Source organism: Eleutherodactylus coqui, chromosome 6, assembly GCF_035609145.1.
Source record: "Eleutherodactylus coqui strain aEleCoq1 chromosome 6, aEleCoq1.hap1, whole genome shotgun sequence".
Taxonomy (NCBI): domain Eukaryota; kingdom Metazoa; phylum Chordata; class Amphibia; order Anura; family Eleutherodactylidae; genus Eleutherodactylus; species Eleutherodactylus coqui.
The window spans coordinates 201,995,640-202,008,973 of record NC_089842.1 but is presented as its reverse complement, the minus strand read 5'-3'; the positions used below and the strand labels follow the sequence as shown (position 1 = coordinate 202,008,973).

Below are 13,334 nucleotides of genomic sequence, written 5' to 3'. Positions count from 1 at the left end.
CATGAAGAGCTGTAAATGCTGCCCTATTACCGCTCTAACATGCCAGCATTCATATCTAATAATGTAAGTCTAAGAAGCGAAGTAACCGTGAGCCTAAGGCAGCAGGGCAGCCAGTAATCAACCCACAGTGTGCAGTGATAACTGTTAACTGGGTAGCCGTCCCTGGCTCCCGGCTGCCCGCCACCTAACTGCAGCATACAGGCAGTAGTGGCAGGCTGTGTGCTCACAGTCTGCCACTCACCCCCATGTTGCCGCTCAGCACGCTAGTGTTCCGCTTCCCTCCGGACAGCCTGCCAGCCGGCATATCGGTGCTCCCTGACGGCTGGTCCCCCACACACCGATCACAATCTTGCTGCTGAACGCGGCTGTGGCCCGCCGCCAGGAGAACTGGCCATCTGCCGTTTGTGTGTGGTGTGTCCCACCTGTCACCAGCGTTCCGCCCGCCAGCTCTGTCATGATAAGCGCTCCAAAGGCCTCATGTCCACGGGCAAAAGATGATTTTAAATCCGCTGCGGATCACCCGCATGCGGATCCGCACCCCATAGGGATGCATTGACCACCCGTGGGTAGATAAATCCCCGCAGATGGTCAATAAAAGTGAATTAAAAAAAATATGGAGCATGAAAAAAAATGGACCATGCTCCATTTAGGCCTCATGTCCACAGGGAAAAGAATTAAAATCCGCAGCGTTTTTCCCGCACGCGGATCCGCGCGCCTATAGGAATGCATTGACCACCCACAGGTAGATAAATACTCGCGGATGGTAATTAAAAAATTTCTGTAGCATGAAAAAAAATGGACATGCTCCATTTTAGTGCAGATCACGCATGCGGGAGCTCATAGAGCACATAGCTCAATTGATCTCCCGCATGAAAAATAAAAGACAGGGGGCGTGGCTTACCGCCTGATGGAGTGAGACTCGTCTGCCGGAGCTCCCGCCTGATCTGCCGCTTTAAGAAGCTGCTCCGCCGACAGAAGAAAAAGCATCCATGGGGAAGAAAAATCACCCGAAGTCCCCAAGCAGCAGATGAAGCCTCTGGCCCCGAGCCTGGAGCGATTTCTCCGCTCCCCAGGAGTCCCGAAGCCGAGCGAAAGAATCAAGATGGAGCCGTCAGTGAAGAGGAGATGCGGCCGCAGCTGCAGGAGGAAGAGGAACCCTGGGCAGGATCACCGCGGTCAGCAGGGGAAGAAGCCCAGCCGGAGGAAACAGCGGGAGACACCAGCGGGGACGAGGTATGGCCCTTGGCAGGAGGCAGGGAAGCAGACGGCCCAACAGAAGACGGGGGAGGGGGAGTCAGCACGCCAGAAACAGAGGAGGGAGAACCCTCTGAAGCAGACCCTCAGAGCAGGCAAAAAGCATGCTCCCCCCAGAGACTGAACCCGGCAGGGCAAAACAAAACACCACAAATGCCCTACAGTTGCACACAGCAGGGAAGCCCAGAATTCCAGGGGCTCTCAGCAGAGGAAGGGGGAAACAGAGAAGGAGAGAGAGATAGAGGGGAGACAAGAAGGCACCAGAGGCATGACCCAGAGACTGATTTCCCCCCCCCCCCCCCGCAAAGACCCCCCCAAGGCAGGAGTGGAACACCAACCCTAAACAGGGAGGCAGAGGGAAGGAGGACAGGCAGAAGCAAAATACACGAAAGCTCTCCCACACAGTCTAACAAAAGACACAAAAAAATGAGCGCACCAGGCAATACTGAAGTCTACTTAACAAGCCCTAAGGGGCCCCAGGTCCAACAAGTAAATGATGAAGAATGGGACTGGAGAGCTCACCTGAAGGCAATTCCCACAAAAGGGGAGATGAACGAACTTCTACAAAAATTAGACGCGGCTCATAAACAGGATATAGCGGGCCTACAGAAAGATATCAGAGAAGTGGGGCAGAGAGTAGCAGAAGTAGAAGAAGTACAAGATAAATTCCAGAACACCATAGAAGAACATGCACATATTCTGGAAGCACAAGCACAGCAGATAGCAGAATTAACCAGCCATATTGATGACATAGAAAATCGTCAGACGAAACAACCTTCGGGACAGGGGCCTGTCTGAAGAAATAAATAATGACCAGCTCGAGGAATCGATCACTGAGTTTTTCAACCATCTACTACAGAGACCCCTGGATTCCGCCCTGGAGCTGGATAGGGTACATCGCGCATTAGACCCGAAACCAACAGACCTCACCAGGCCCAGAGACGTTCTCTGCCGAGTCCATTTCTACAGAGAAAAGTAGCAAATCCTACAACGAGCACGTAGGTTTGATACTCTGCAGTTCAAGGGTCGCTCGGTCTCTGTATCCGGACTTGTCTAAATGCACATTACAATTACGCAGGGCCCTGAGACCCCTCTTAAACGCCTTGAGAGAAAGGGATATCCCATATAGATGGGGGTTCCGTCTACAGCTACAAGCAAGAAAAGGAGGGAAATCGGCGGTCTTTAGACATCTGGGGGACCTTCCCAAATTCCTGGGGACTCTGGAGTTACCACAGATTGCAATACCAGACTGGCCCAGAATAGGCGAGATGCCGGTCCCCCCGCCCAGAATGGAGTGGCAGAAAGCGGGAGGCTCGCGAAGCGGGCCAAGAAACAAACCCTCAAGGACCCAAGACAGTAGCTGAGAGACAAGGCACAGAAACCCAGATGACCCATCCACATAAGGACCGGTATATCGAAATGAGCTAACAAGTCTACTTCTTGATGTGGTCCGACCACCCTCTAACGAATTTGCGCTTTACTCTTCACTCCCTCACCCTCCCTTTTTCTTCCCTTTTCTCCCGCTGAGAAGTCGGACCCAGCGGCGGACGAGATCAGTGTCATCAGCTACACAAACTTTTCTCTTTATCTGTGTTGTTCAAACTCTCTTTTCTTTATCTTCACCCAGGGACGCCGAAGGCGGGGGCAGGCCTCTGTTGGTGGTCTCCCCTCCCCCACCTAGGGTAGGCAGCTTTAGCTGCGATCAAAGCTAGTTCATAGCGATTGATAGTGACTAGTTTAGGATAGTGAGGCCTACTCTAAGGCCTACAAATGTTGTATGTTTCTTACCCCTCCCTCCCTCTCTTCCCTTTGTCCTACCCCCCCCCCCCCCCAGTTTTCCTGACTCCTTCCAACCCAAACCTCGCCAGGAAATTGCACCGAGAGACCTGTCCAGAAAGGATAATGGCTAACCTGACGATCGCCACGTACAATGCCAAAGGGTTGAACATCCCCTCTAAGAGAGGTCAGATCCTACATCATATGCAAAAAAGGGGGAGGAAGGTGCTTTTCCTTCAGGAGACTCATTTTAAAGCGGACGAGATTCCCTCCTGCGCCACAAAACTATTCCCTACATGGGTTCACAGCCTGAACCCGGACCGAAAGGCGGGAGGGGTATCTATTGCATTCCACAACTCATTATAGGTGCAACCCCTTGGCATTCAGCGCGAACCGGAGGGTAGATATATATTTGCCAAAAAAGAAGTATTTGGAAAGATGATCACATTTGCAAATTTATATTTCCCGAACCAGGGACAGATATCTTTCGGAACGGCCGCCCTGAGGGAGTTGGCGAAGTTCGCAGATGGCGCCATCACCATTTTGGGGGGGCGACTTCAACCTGGCTGTAGATCTGGAGCAAGAAACATCATCGGGTAAGTCCTCTGTCTCACGGGCAGCAACTAGACATCTGATGAGGGAAATGGGGGACATGCACTTGGTGGACCTGTGGCGTCTGCTGCATCCGGGCGTCAGGGACTACACATTTCACTCAATGGCCCACAATAGTTATAGTAGGTTAGACTACTTATGGGTCTCACACGCCCTCTTAGACTACCGGCCTGTATGTGAATTTGGGCCATTTGTTTGGTCCGACCATGCCCCAGTATACGCCAATTTTGACAGCTTCCAAAAAGACCTCCGACTTAGAACCTGGAAACTCAATGATAACATATTAAAAGTTTCCCAATGTGTCCAGGAGATCAAAACAACCATAGCCAATTTTGTGAGTGACCACCAAAACGATAGCACGCGGGCCCCTGTCAAATGGGAACTATTAAAATGTGTCCTGAGAGGTACCATGATCTCTCAGGGGGCAAGATTAAAAAAAGAACGCTCTAGGGAACTAGGAGGCTTGCTGACAACTTTGCAAGAGAGAGAGACGGCCAACAAAAGAACCCCAAATGACTTCACCTGGGCAGAAATATCATCATTGCGCCAAAAGATTCTGTCAATACTGGACCAGAGGACGTTGGCCCTAAGATACAGGATTCGTAGGGAAGCCTACAAGGCGGGGGACAAATGTAGGAGAAAATTGGCACGCACACTCCACCCTAGAACCCCGGTGACATTCGTACCCAAAATACAGAGAGCAGGGAAGACACCAGCGATTTCCACAAGGGACATCCTGGAAGAATTCCGCCTATATTATAAGAGACTTTATAACATAGAGCAACCCCCACGGGCAGATGATAGAGAAGGAGAAGAGGAAAGGGCATATCTGGAAAAACATGGCTCGGGCCCGCTGAAGACAGACAAGGCTGAAGTTATGGAAAAAGACTTCATGTGTGAGGAAGTTGGGGAGCTAGTTAAAAATCTCAAGCTAGGCAAAGCACCAGGCCCGGATGGGTTTTCGGCCAGATTTTACAAACTCTTTGGAGAGGAACTTTCCCCCTTACTAACCCAGATGTTTAATGAGGTTTCTCAAGGAAGCCCCATTCCACCTCAGGCCCTCCATGCACATATAGTGGTAATCCCAAAGCCGGGAAAAGATATATCCTCCTGCGCAAATTATAGACCCATATCCCTGATAAACTTAGATGTCAAGATGCTAGCAAAACTTATAGCAAATAGACTCAGTGAACACATCCCTGACATGATACATAAAGAACAGATGGGATTGGTCCCCGGTAGGGAAGCCAGGGATAATACGATTAAAACTATATCATTAATATCCCGTGCAAGGGCAGGAAATAAACCACTGTGCTTGCTGGCGGTAGACGCAGAAAAGGCGTTCGACAGGGTCAGGTGGAGGTTCCTGGAGGGGACCCTCCGTCAGATAGGCCTTGGTCAGAGGATGAGGGAATGGATCATGGCCCTGTACAAGGGACCATCAGCCAGAATCCGGGTAAATGGCGGCCTCTCGGACCCCATTTCGACTAATAATGGGACTCGCCAGGGGTGCCCCCTATCACCCCTGCTCTACGTCCTGTCTATGGAATCCCTGGCCAACGCCATCAGAGAGAATGGATCAGTCAGAGGGCAGACGGAGGGCCCCTCTGAACACAAGATGGCATTATTTGCGGACGACCTCCTCCTGTTCCTGTTGAACCCGAGAGTAGGGCTGCCGGTGGTAATGAAGGAGTTCGATAGATATGGGAAAGTGAGCAATTTTAAAGTTAATTTACAAAAATCGGAAATTCTAAACGTAACCCTAGCCCAGACAGAGGTAGAAGCCCTATCGGAATCCTTCCCCTTCAAGTGGAGGACTTCGTCCATTAAGTATTTGGGAGTACAGATCCCGGCAGACCCCTCACAGATTTTTTATCTAAACTTCCTGCCTTACCTGGAGGGCCTGAGGGTGGAATTGAGCAAATGGAGCCCACTATATGTGTCTTGGACAGGGCGGATAAATGCAGTTAAGATGGACTCCCTCCCAAAGTTTTTGTATCTGTGTCAGACTCTCCCGGTGGCCCTGAATTGGCAATACTTCTTAAGTATTCGCTAATCATTAAATTTGTATGGATGAAACGTAAATCCAGACTTAAACACGGGCTGCTCACAGGGGCAAAGGATGGGGGGGGGGCTAGGACTTCCAGACTTCTTACTTTACTACAGGGCTAGTATTGCAAACTTTATTCTCTAGTTATTACAGGCGAGAGCCACTAAAATATGGGTAGAAATGGAGCATGAATTGGACTCCAGGACAGCCCAGGGGGCCCCCTGGATCCCTAGACAATATCTAGAAGAGTTAGAGAACCTTTCACCCTTCCTCCTAAAGGTCCTCAAGGTATGGGGGTTGTGGGCCACAAGAGCAGGCCTGGTATCAATTCCAGGCCCACTCACACCACTTGTAGCCAACCCACAGTTTCCACCAGCGAAAGATAAGGATTAGAGATGAGCGAACGTGTTCGGCTCCGCCCCTTTTCGCCCGAACACCGAACTTTGCGAGCAATTCCGTGCTCGGGCGAAAAAAGTTCGGGGGTCGCCGTGGCAGCGCGGGGGGGTGCGGCGGGGAGTGGGGGGGGAGAGGGAGAGAGAGAGGGCTCCCCCCTGTTCCCCGCTGCTGCCGCCCACGCCGCCGCGCCTCTCCCCGCCCCCCGGCGCCCGCCGAAGCTTTACGCGCGGACACTGAAGTCCTCGGCAAAGCCGGTGTCCGGGTGCGTAAGTGTTCGTTACGAACACGTTCGCTCATCTCTAATAAGGATACAATATTGTCAATACCAGAAACCCAGATACTCAGAGTTAGAGATGTAGTAAACCAAGGAGAGATGAAGCCCTTGAAGGAATTATATGGTAGTCTGGCCCCCCCTTCCTGGAGCATGGTTGAGCTATTTACAGGTGAGAGGCTATGTGGGGTCCCTGGCACCCGGGGGGTGCGTTAACAGACAGCTGACGCCATTTGAGACACTGTGCATGACGCCGGGGCCTGTGGAGCACGGCATATCAGTAATATATAAGATGTTGCTGAACGGCGAGATGGGGGACTCTCTCCCGAGCTATACGGGACAATGGGAGAACGAGTTAGGCGGCAACCGATCTGGATCGGATTAGCAGAGGGCTTTCCGCATGTGCCATAAAAGCGCCAGATATGGCAGACTACAGGAGCAGAATTTCAAGATCCTATCACGATGGTATTGGACACCATCTAGATTGCACCAGATAGATAATAGAATGCCTCCAATATGCTGGAGGTGCCAAATTTTTGTGCAATGCGTTTTTAACATTAGAAAGTCTTATTGATTTTCACATTTTAAAAAAAAGCTGAAAAATCGTGTGGAAAACGCTTTTTACACCAAAAAGTTAGTATATACAATGGAAAGACTATGATGTTCACGGGGTTAAGCCTGGCCTGCTTAATAGCCATAAAGACCAAGTAGCCAAAGAGCCTGTGAATGTACGAGTATAAAGTGACTGAGACTTTATTACGCGACAGTCAATAAGCCAAGACAGTGTTGCCAAGTAGAAGAGCCAGCACTGCCAGAGTACTTGAAACTGTGTTACAAGGATATGAACCACGTGACAATTTAACCCCCTTCGTGACTGCAATAAGCCTTTTTAATGACTTCACCAATGGGCTTTAAACCTGCACCTATATCTTGGGCGTTCTTCAAACAGCCATAGCCATTTTTACATGCGCCTCCTGGTGCTGTAAAAACACGTGAACGGGAGCACAAATCTAACGATTGTGCGCCCATTCAGACAGCATGGGCCCTGGCGCATATATGCCAAGGCCGCAATGCCGTTGCCTCCGCTTCCCTTCCCCTTTGCTGGCTCACCTCCTCTCTTCTTCCCTCTGGCTGTTTGCAATGTGAGCTAAGCTCCCCCTTCATTGCAAACACCGGAATGGAGGAGAGAGGCGGAGAGCCGGTGAGGGGGATGAAAGGGGGAAACTGCTCAGATGAGGGCGTATATCGTCCGGCGGTGAAAGCGCTGGCCGATATACGCTAGTGCTGGTCCAGATAAGAAAGTTACCTTATTATTTTTATCGAATAGTGAATGCTGTAAAAATAAAACCCGAAACAATGGTGGAACTTCTGGACATTTTTCCCCATTTTCCCTGTCAAAAAATGTAATAAAAATTATACACCCAGAGTTGTGCCATTAAAATATACAAATCAGCTCACCCCCCCTTTCTTCAGCTACAGCTTATTTTCGGGGTAGGGCTTGTAATCAACCCCCCACCCGAAAATCCTCGCTGGGATGCTACAAAGTCACGTGACTTTGTAGCACCACATGCGACTTTGTAGCACTACAAAATCGCTGTATTGCCGCAAGACGACGCAGCGATATCGCACGGACCAGTGATGCGATAATGCTGCAATGCCATGTTGCCCGTATGAAGGAGGCCATAATTGTATGCTACTACTCAAAGCAACATAAGGAGCAAATTCTGACAAAATACACAACTGCCTCATGAACAGCTAAAGTGCAATCCTTGAAAGCTGAGGCTGAGCAGAGAATTGCTAAATAGAAAAATATAGCATACTGCCAAGTGTGCTCCGCTCAATAAACTTAGTTCATATAGCTTTCATCATGTATATATAGTGTACCTACTACAGCAGCCTGTCTGTTAGCAACCTGTTAGCACACGGGCGGAATAATTCCATCGGAACCCAGTGGAATTTACAGCTGTGGAATTCCGCACCAAAACCTGCAAGGCTAACTTTGCTATTTTCATATTTTTTACCGCACAAAAATCCATATGCAAGTAGAAGAGCAGATTCTGCAGCACAGTTTTGGAATATTCTGTCCTGTGTGAAAGGTTCCTTAATGTTCCTGGAAAAAACAATTCAATACTGTTATCCTGGCATGGCTTGGGTGCTGCACAGAATTTCCAGCCACACCCAAGTGCATTAAATGTGTTCCTGCACATTCCAGACAAAACTTCACTTGTAAATTAAAGGGGTTTTCCAGGGAATTACTATTGATGACTTATGCTCAGGATGGGTCATCACTCATCAGTAGTTGGTTTGCTGAGTTCCCCTCGATGGAAACCCAGCTGATCAGATGATCAGGCATCGGCTGTCAACATTGCAATAAAAAGGGGTCTGTCCCCTGTGTAGTGGTTGTTGCTTGTAATTGTAGGCTGGGGTCTCACTACAATCAATGAGAGCTGCACCTGCAGTTAGAAGCTCCGGCCACTACACAGGGGTCAGACAAGCAGCTTGTGGTGCTGACAGAGGGCACCTGATCAGCTGGGGTCACAAGTGTCGAACCCAATCTGATCAACTACAGATGACCTATCCTTAGAAAAGATCATTCATAGTATTTGCCTAGAAAGCCCCTGTGAGGTCACTTTCATGCGACCGAGAAAATCGCTCAAGATTTGTGTGTTGTGAGACACGCATACATGAACACCATTCTTTTGAATGCAATGATATACACGAGCAATGCGGTGCAGGAAAAAATCGCGGCATGTCCTATTTTTTTGTGTTCCTCGGAACACATCGCCCATTGATTTCAATAGGAAGTTTAATGCATTGTACGGCTCTCACAAGCCGCAAGGAACGGAAAGGGGGCAGGAGTTACGTGCACTGCTCCCGGCTCTTCCAGTCTCCTCCCCCTGCAGAGAGGGACATCGTATATTGGTCGGGCGTGAATAAGCCCTAAAGCTACCTTTATAGCTGCAGACTATTGTCCTAAGGTCTTATTCAGACGGGCATATTTTACATCAGTATTTTGTGAGCCAAAACCAGGAGTGGGTCCAAAATACGGAAGACATGTAAATCTTCCCCTCCACTCCTGGTTTTGACTCCCAAAATACTGATGTAACATGCGCCCATGGGAAGACGCCCTAAGGCCACTTTCACACAGCCGAGAAAATCGTTCCAGATTTGTTTGTGGCAAGACCCACAAATCTCACACTAATATGAATCCCATTCTTGTAAATGGAGTCATACATATGAGGGATTTTTTCCCTGCACCATGGTATGTTCTATATTTTCGCGTTCCAAGGAACGCACTGTCCATTGTTTTCAATGAGACAGGAAAACACAGCATGCAATGCGAGGTTTACTATTGAAAATATTAGGAAATACTTGCAGACCCTTCGAGGATCACTACTTCCCAGACGTGATGGAAGGCATTTGTCAGAAAACCATCTCCCATCTGCGGGTAAATCGCACGTTGGCGAGTGCGATTCATGGCCTGATATTGCGCTCACCTGTGTGTAGGTACCCTAAGACTGTTCACATCTTTATTGGCATTTTTATTCTTCAACTCTCGGGATGGAAATGACAGAGTTTGGGATCCGTCACATTGACTTATTTCAGCCACATGTACGTGTCCGCAATACAGAGAGGTATCCTGGCGTGACCTGCGACCTTGTGCTTTGCCGCGATTTTACTGTACATTTTGGAGGCACCTCTGACAGGAGCTTTTAGCGCACCCCATTATTAGAGCAGACAGACATCTGTGAGGCTCCATTGAAATCAATGGGAGCGTTATACCGCATTTTGAATGCCATGGTAATCGCGGGGAAAAAAAACGAATGTGTAATAGTTGTACATCTGCAAATGCGCAGGAAAATAGAAAATGCTGTGCATTTTTTTGTGTGAAAGAATTACGCGCGCAAAATATGCACTTCATTGCAGGGGGCTGGTCTGATTCGCATGACTGTATTTGCGCGACTCGCATTACACAGGACACACTGTCCGTGCGCTGTGCAATCTGAGGGAGACTGCACAACTGCATGTTCTATTCCAATGCAAGAAAAAATTTAAAAAAAAAAAAAAAAAAAAAAAAAAAAAATCACACGAAAGCAAAACACAGTGTCTTTTCAAAAAATTAGTCCATGTTAATAGACCCATAAAAAAAAGGGTTCTATTGTCACGTGAGTTTATCGCATATGTGACCGCTCCCTTCACACGGACGTATGTGTGCACAACATTTACGCTCACAATACGCTGAGAATAGAACCCATTGATTTCGATGTGACCATTCATGTGCACGTATTTTGCATACACATTTCTGACACACACAAAGATACCCAGCCTGCTCCATTTTCCTGCTCAGGGAGAGGAATGTTTCAAACTCATTACACTAATCGGCCACTTCAGTGGCTGAGAGTATCTGTGCATGCTTTTTTTAAGCACACATTAGCACGTGATTTGCATGCGCAAAAAGTACAATATGCTAATAAACGTGCAAATACACAACGCCCATTTTGCAAATATGTGCGAAAATAGGCTTACATTTGTATTGAGAGAAACAGCATTTTGTCCAGTAAAACCCTGAGCGAACTCCATTATGGCCAGTGGGCTCCATTATGGCCAGTGGGCTCCATTACGGCCAGTGGGCTCCATTACGGCCAGTGGGCTCCATTACGGCCAGTGGGCTCCATTACGGCCAGTGGGCTCCATTACGGCCAGTGGGCTCCATTACGGCCAGTGGGCTCCATTACGGCCAGTGGGCTCCATTACGGCCAGTGGGCTCCATTACGGCCAGTGGGCTCCATTACGGCCAGTGGGCTCCATTACGGCCAGTGGACTCCATTACGGCCAGTGGACTCCATTACGGCCAGTGGACTCCATTACATACTATAAGTCAGTATTAGAGCCAAACAATGTTAAAAAAAAGTGAATAATTCCCTTGACACCAAATTAAATAAATGAAGCAATAATAATAATGCCGCTACCACCCCATATTAGTGTCACCCTGCCCTCTAATATCACCAGTCCATGTTCTACAATCACATTATTCCCTTGGCTATTTTTTTCAGTCAGAAGTCACTACATATGCGTTACAGCAAGGTACGCCTGCAAATATTGTCCAATTCACATCATCCCACAGCCAAGTTCTGCCAGCAGTATCCTGCGTGAGGTGCCAGCCAGCGCAGTGAGGTATATTCTCTGAGGTAAATCTTACACACAGGTCATTCATTATGAGATGGCTGTATTACATATGGGGGGTGGGGGGGGCAGTATATATTACATGGCAGGACATGAATGGCATCCTATGTGCAGCTCTGGCATGTGTGGATGCTGGCACTATGGCAGTGTCACACCCAGCTGGCATGATAACAGTCACTGATAAAGCAGACAGTAATATTCCCCTCCTAATAAAGGCTATATTCCCACAGATATCATGTGCCATCACTAGCAGGTGGCAGGAGGAGTGCGCACTGAGGAGACAAGAAATGGCGCCTTACCGAAGTACACGGTCTTGTCACACTTCGGACACTTGGATGCCATGGTGGAGAAGCGTCCTTTGTGGTACAGGCTCTGGGTGCTGAGCTGCTATAGCCGCTGCCAGTCTCCCACGTTCTGGGTAGACGTCAGTGGGCAGCTCCTCCGTCCCTCCTCCATTCTCTCAGGCTGCCGCCCCGCCCGCCATTATTATCTCCTCAGCTACTTCGCAGGCTACTGTCTGTCAAAATGCCATTTTCTGCAACGGGAATAGAAATGAGCCTCATGTTTTTAGATGGGATGACATAACTTACAGGGCTAGTTAGGTTTTATGGAGTTTGAGGGGACAACGTGTTAATTTTCCTGTCAGACATTTATTTCTTTTGTGTTGCTCGTAGATATTCGAGCTTTGTGGGAAATCATCACATTCACGGCTTCTAGGACTTGGTCTGTGTTTGGCGCCATCGCAGTACTGGCTAATAATTAACATGTATCACTTATTGATGCTACAGTAACTGGTGGGAAATGAAATTGCAGATTGCCAGAAAATTGGTCAGAAACCTATGATATGTGTTATGAGGAATGATTGTTCCACATCATGCTCTGTTAGGCGTCATTGACACGGGTAAGCATGTTATCGGGCAGAGAGACTTGGACTGATATCACACTCTGAGGGATTAAACGCATGACCACGATTTTGTCCTGTTTTGCAGGCGTGAAAAAAAAAGACTTGAAAACGGGACAAAACGAAACCATTGATTTCAATAGTTTCCTTTTGACTGTCGAGATTCTCGCGCCTTAATACGTGCGAGAAAAGATAGGACTTGCGCTATCTTCCTCGGGCATAGTTTTTAACCCCTTAGTGACCGGGCTTTTTTGCTTTTTACCATTTTTGTTTTTTTCCTACTCCCTTTTAAAAAATCGTAGCTCCTTTATTTATCCATCGACGTCGCTGTATGAGGGTTTGTTTTTTGCGGGACGAGTTGTATTTTTCAGTGGCACTATTTATTGTACCATATAATGTACTGAAAAACTTTTTAAAAATTCTTAGCGGAGAGAAATGGGAAAAAAAACGACATTCCACCATCTTTCGGTGCGTCCTGTTTCTACGACGCACAAACTGCAACAGAAACGACCTGATATTTGTATTCTATGGGTCAGTACGATTACTACGATACCAAACTTATATAGTATTGTTTTTGCTGTAGTACTTGTAATTTTTTTTTTTAAGATATTTAATTTTTTTCAATTATTTTCTGCAGTCATTTTGTGCGCGCAATACCTTTTTTATTTTTTCGTCGACGTAGTTGAGCAAGGGCTCATTTTTTGCAGGATGTTCTGTAGTTTCCGATATCATCAATTTGGAGTACATACGACTTTTTGATCGCTTTTTATTGTGTTTTTACTGGGAAACAGGGTAACTAAAAAAATGCATTTCTGGCGTTCTTTATTTTTTTTTTTCGGACGACGTTCACCGTGCAGAAAAAATAATGTACTACTTTGATAGATCGGACT

General features: G+C 47.9%; 1 protein-coding gene across 1 annotated transcript in view; it reads right to left on the bottom strand.

The window, feature by feature from the left end:
* CRIP2 (cysteine rich protein 2) overlaps positions 1 to 11,979 on the bottom strand; it is a 141,398-nt gene extending 129,419 nt beyond the window's left edge. The window contains exon 1 of the mRNA XM_066608602.1: positions 11,843 to 11,979. Within this exon, the coding sequence (XP_066464699.1) occupies positions 11,843 to 11,885 (43 nt within the window). The 5' untranslated portion in view covers positions 11,886 to 11,979. The remainder of the gene's footprint in view (positions 1 to 11,842) is intronic.
* Between the last annotated feature and the right edge of the window lie 1,355 nt (positions 11,980 to 13,334).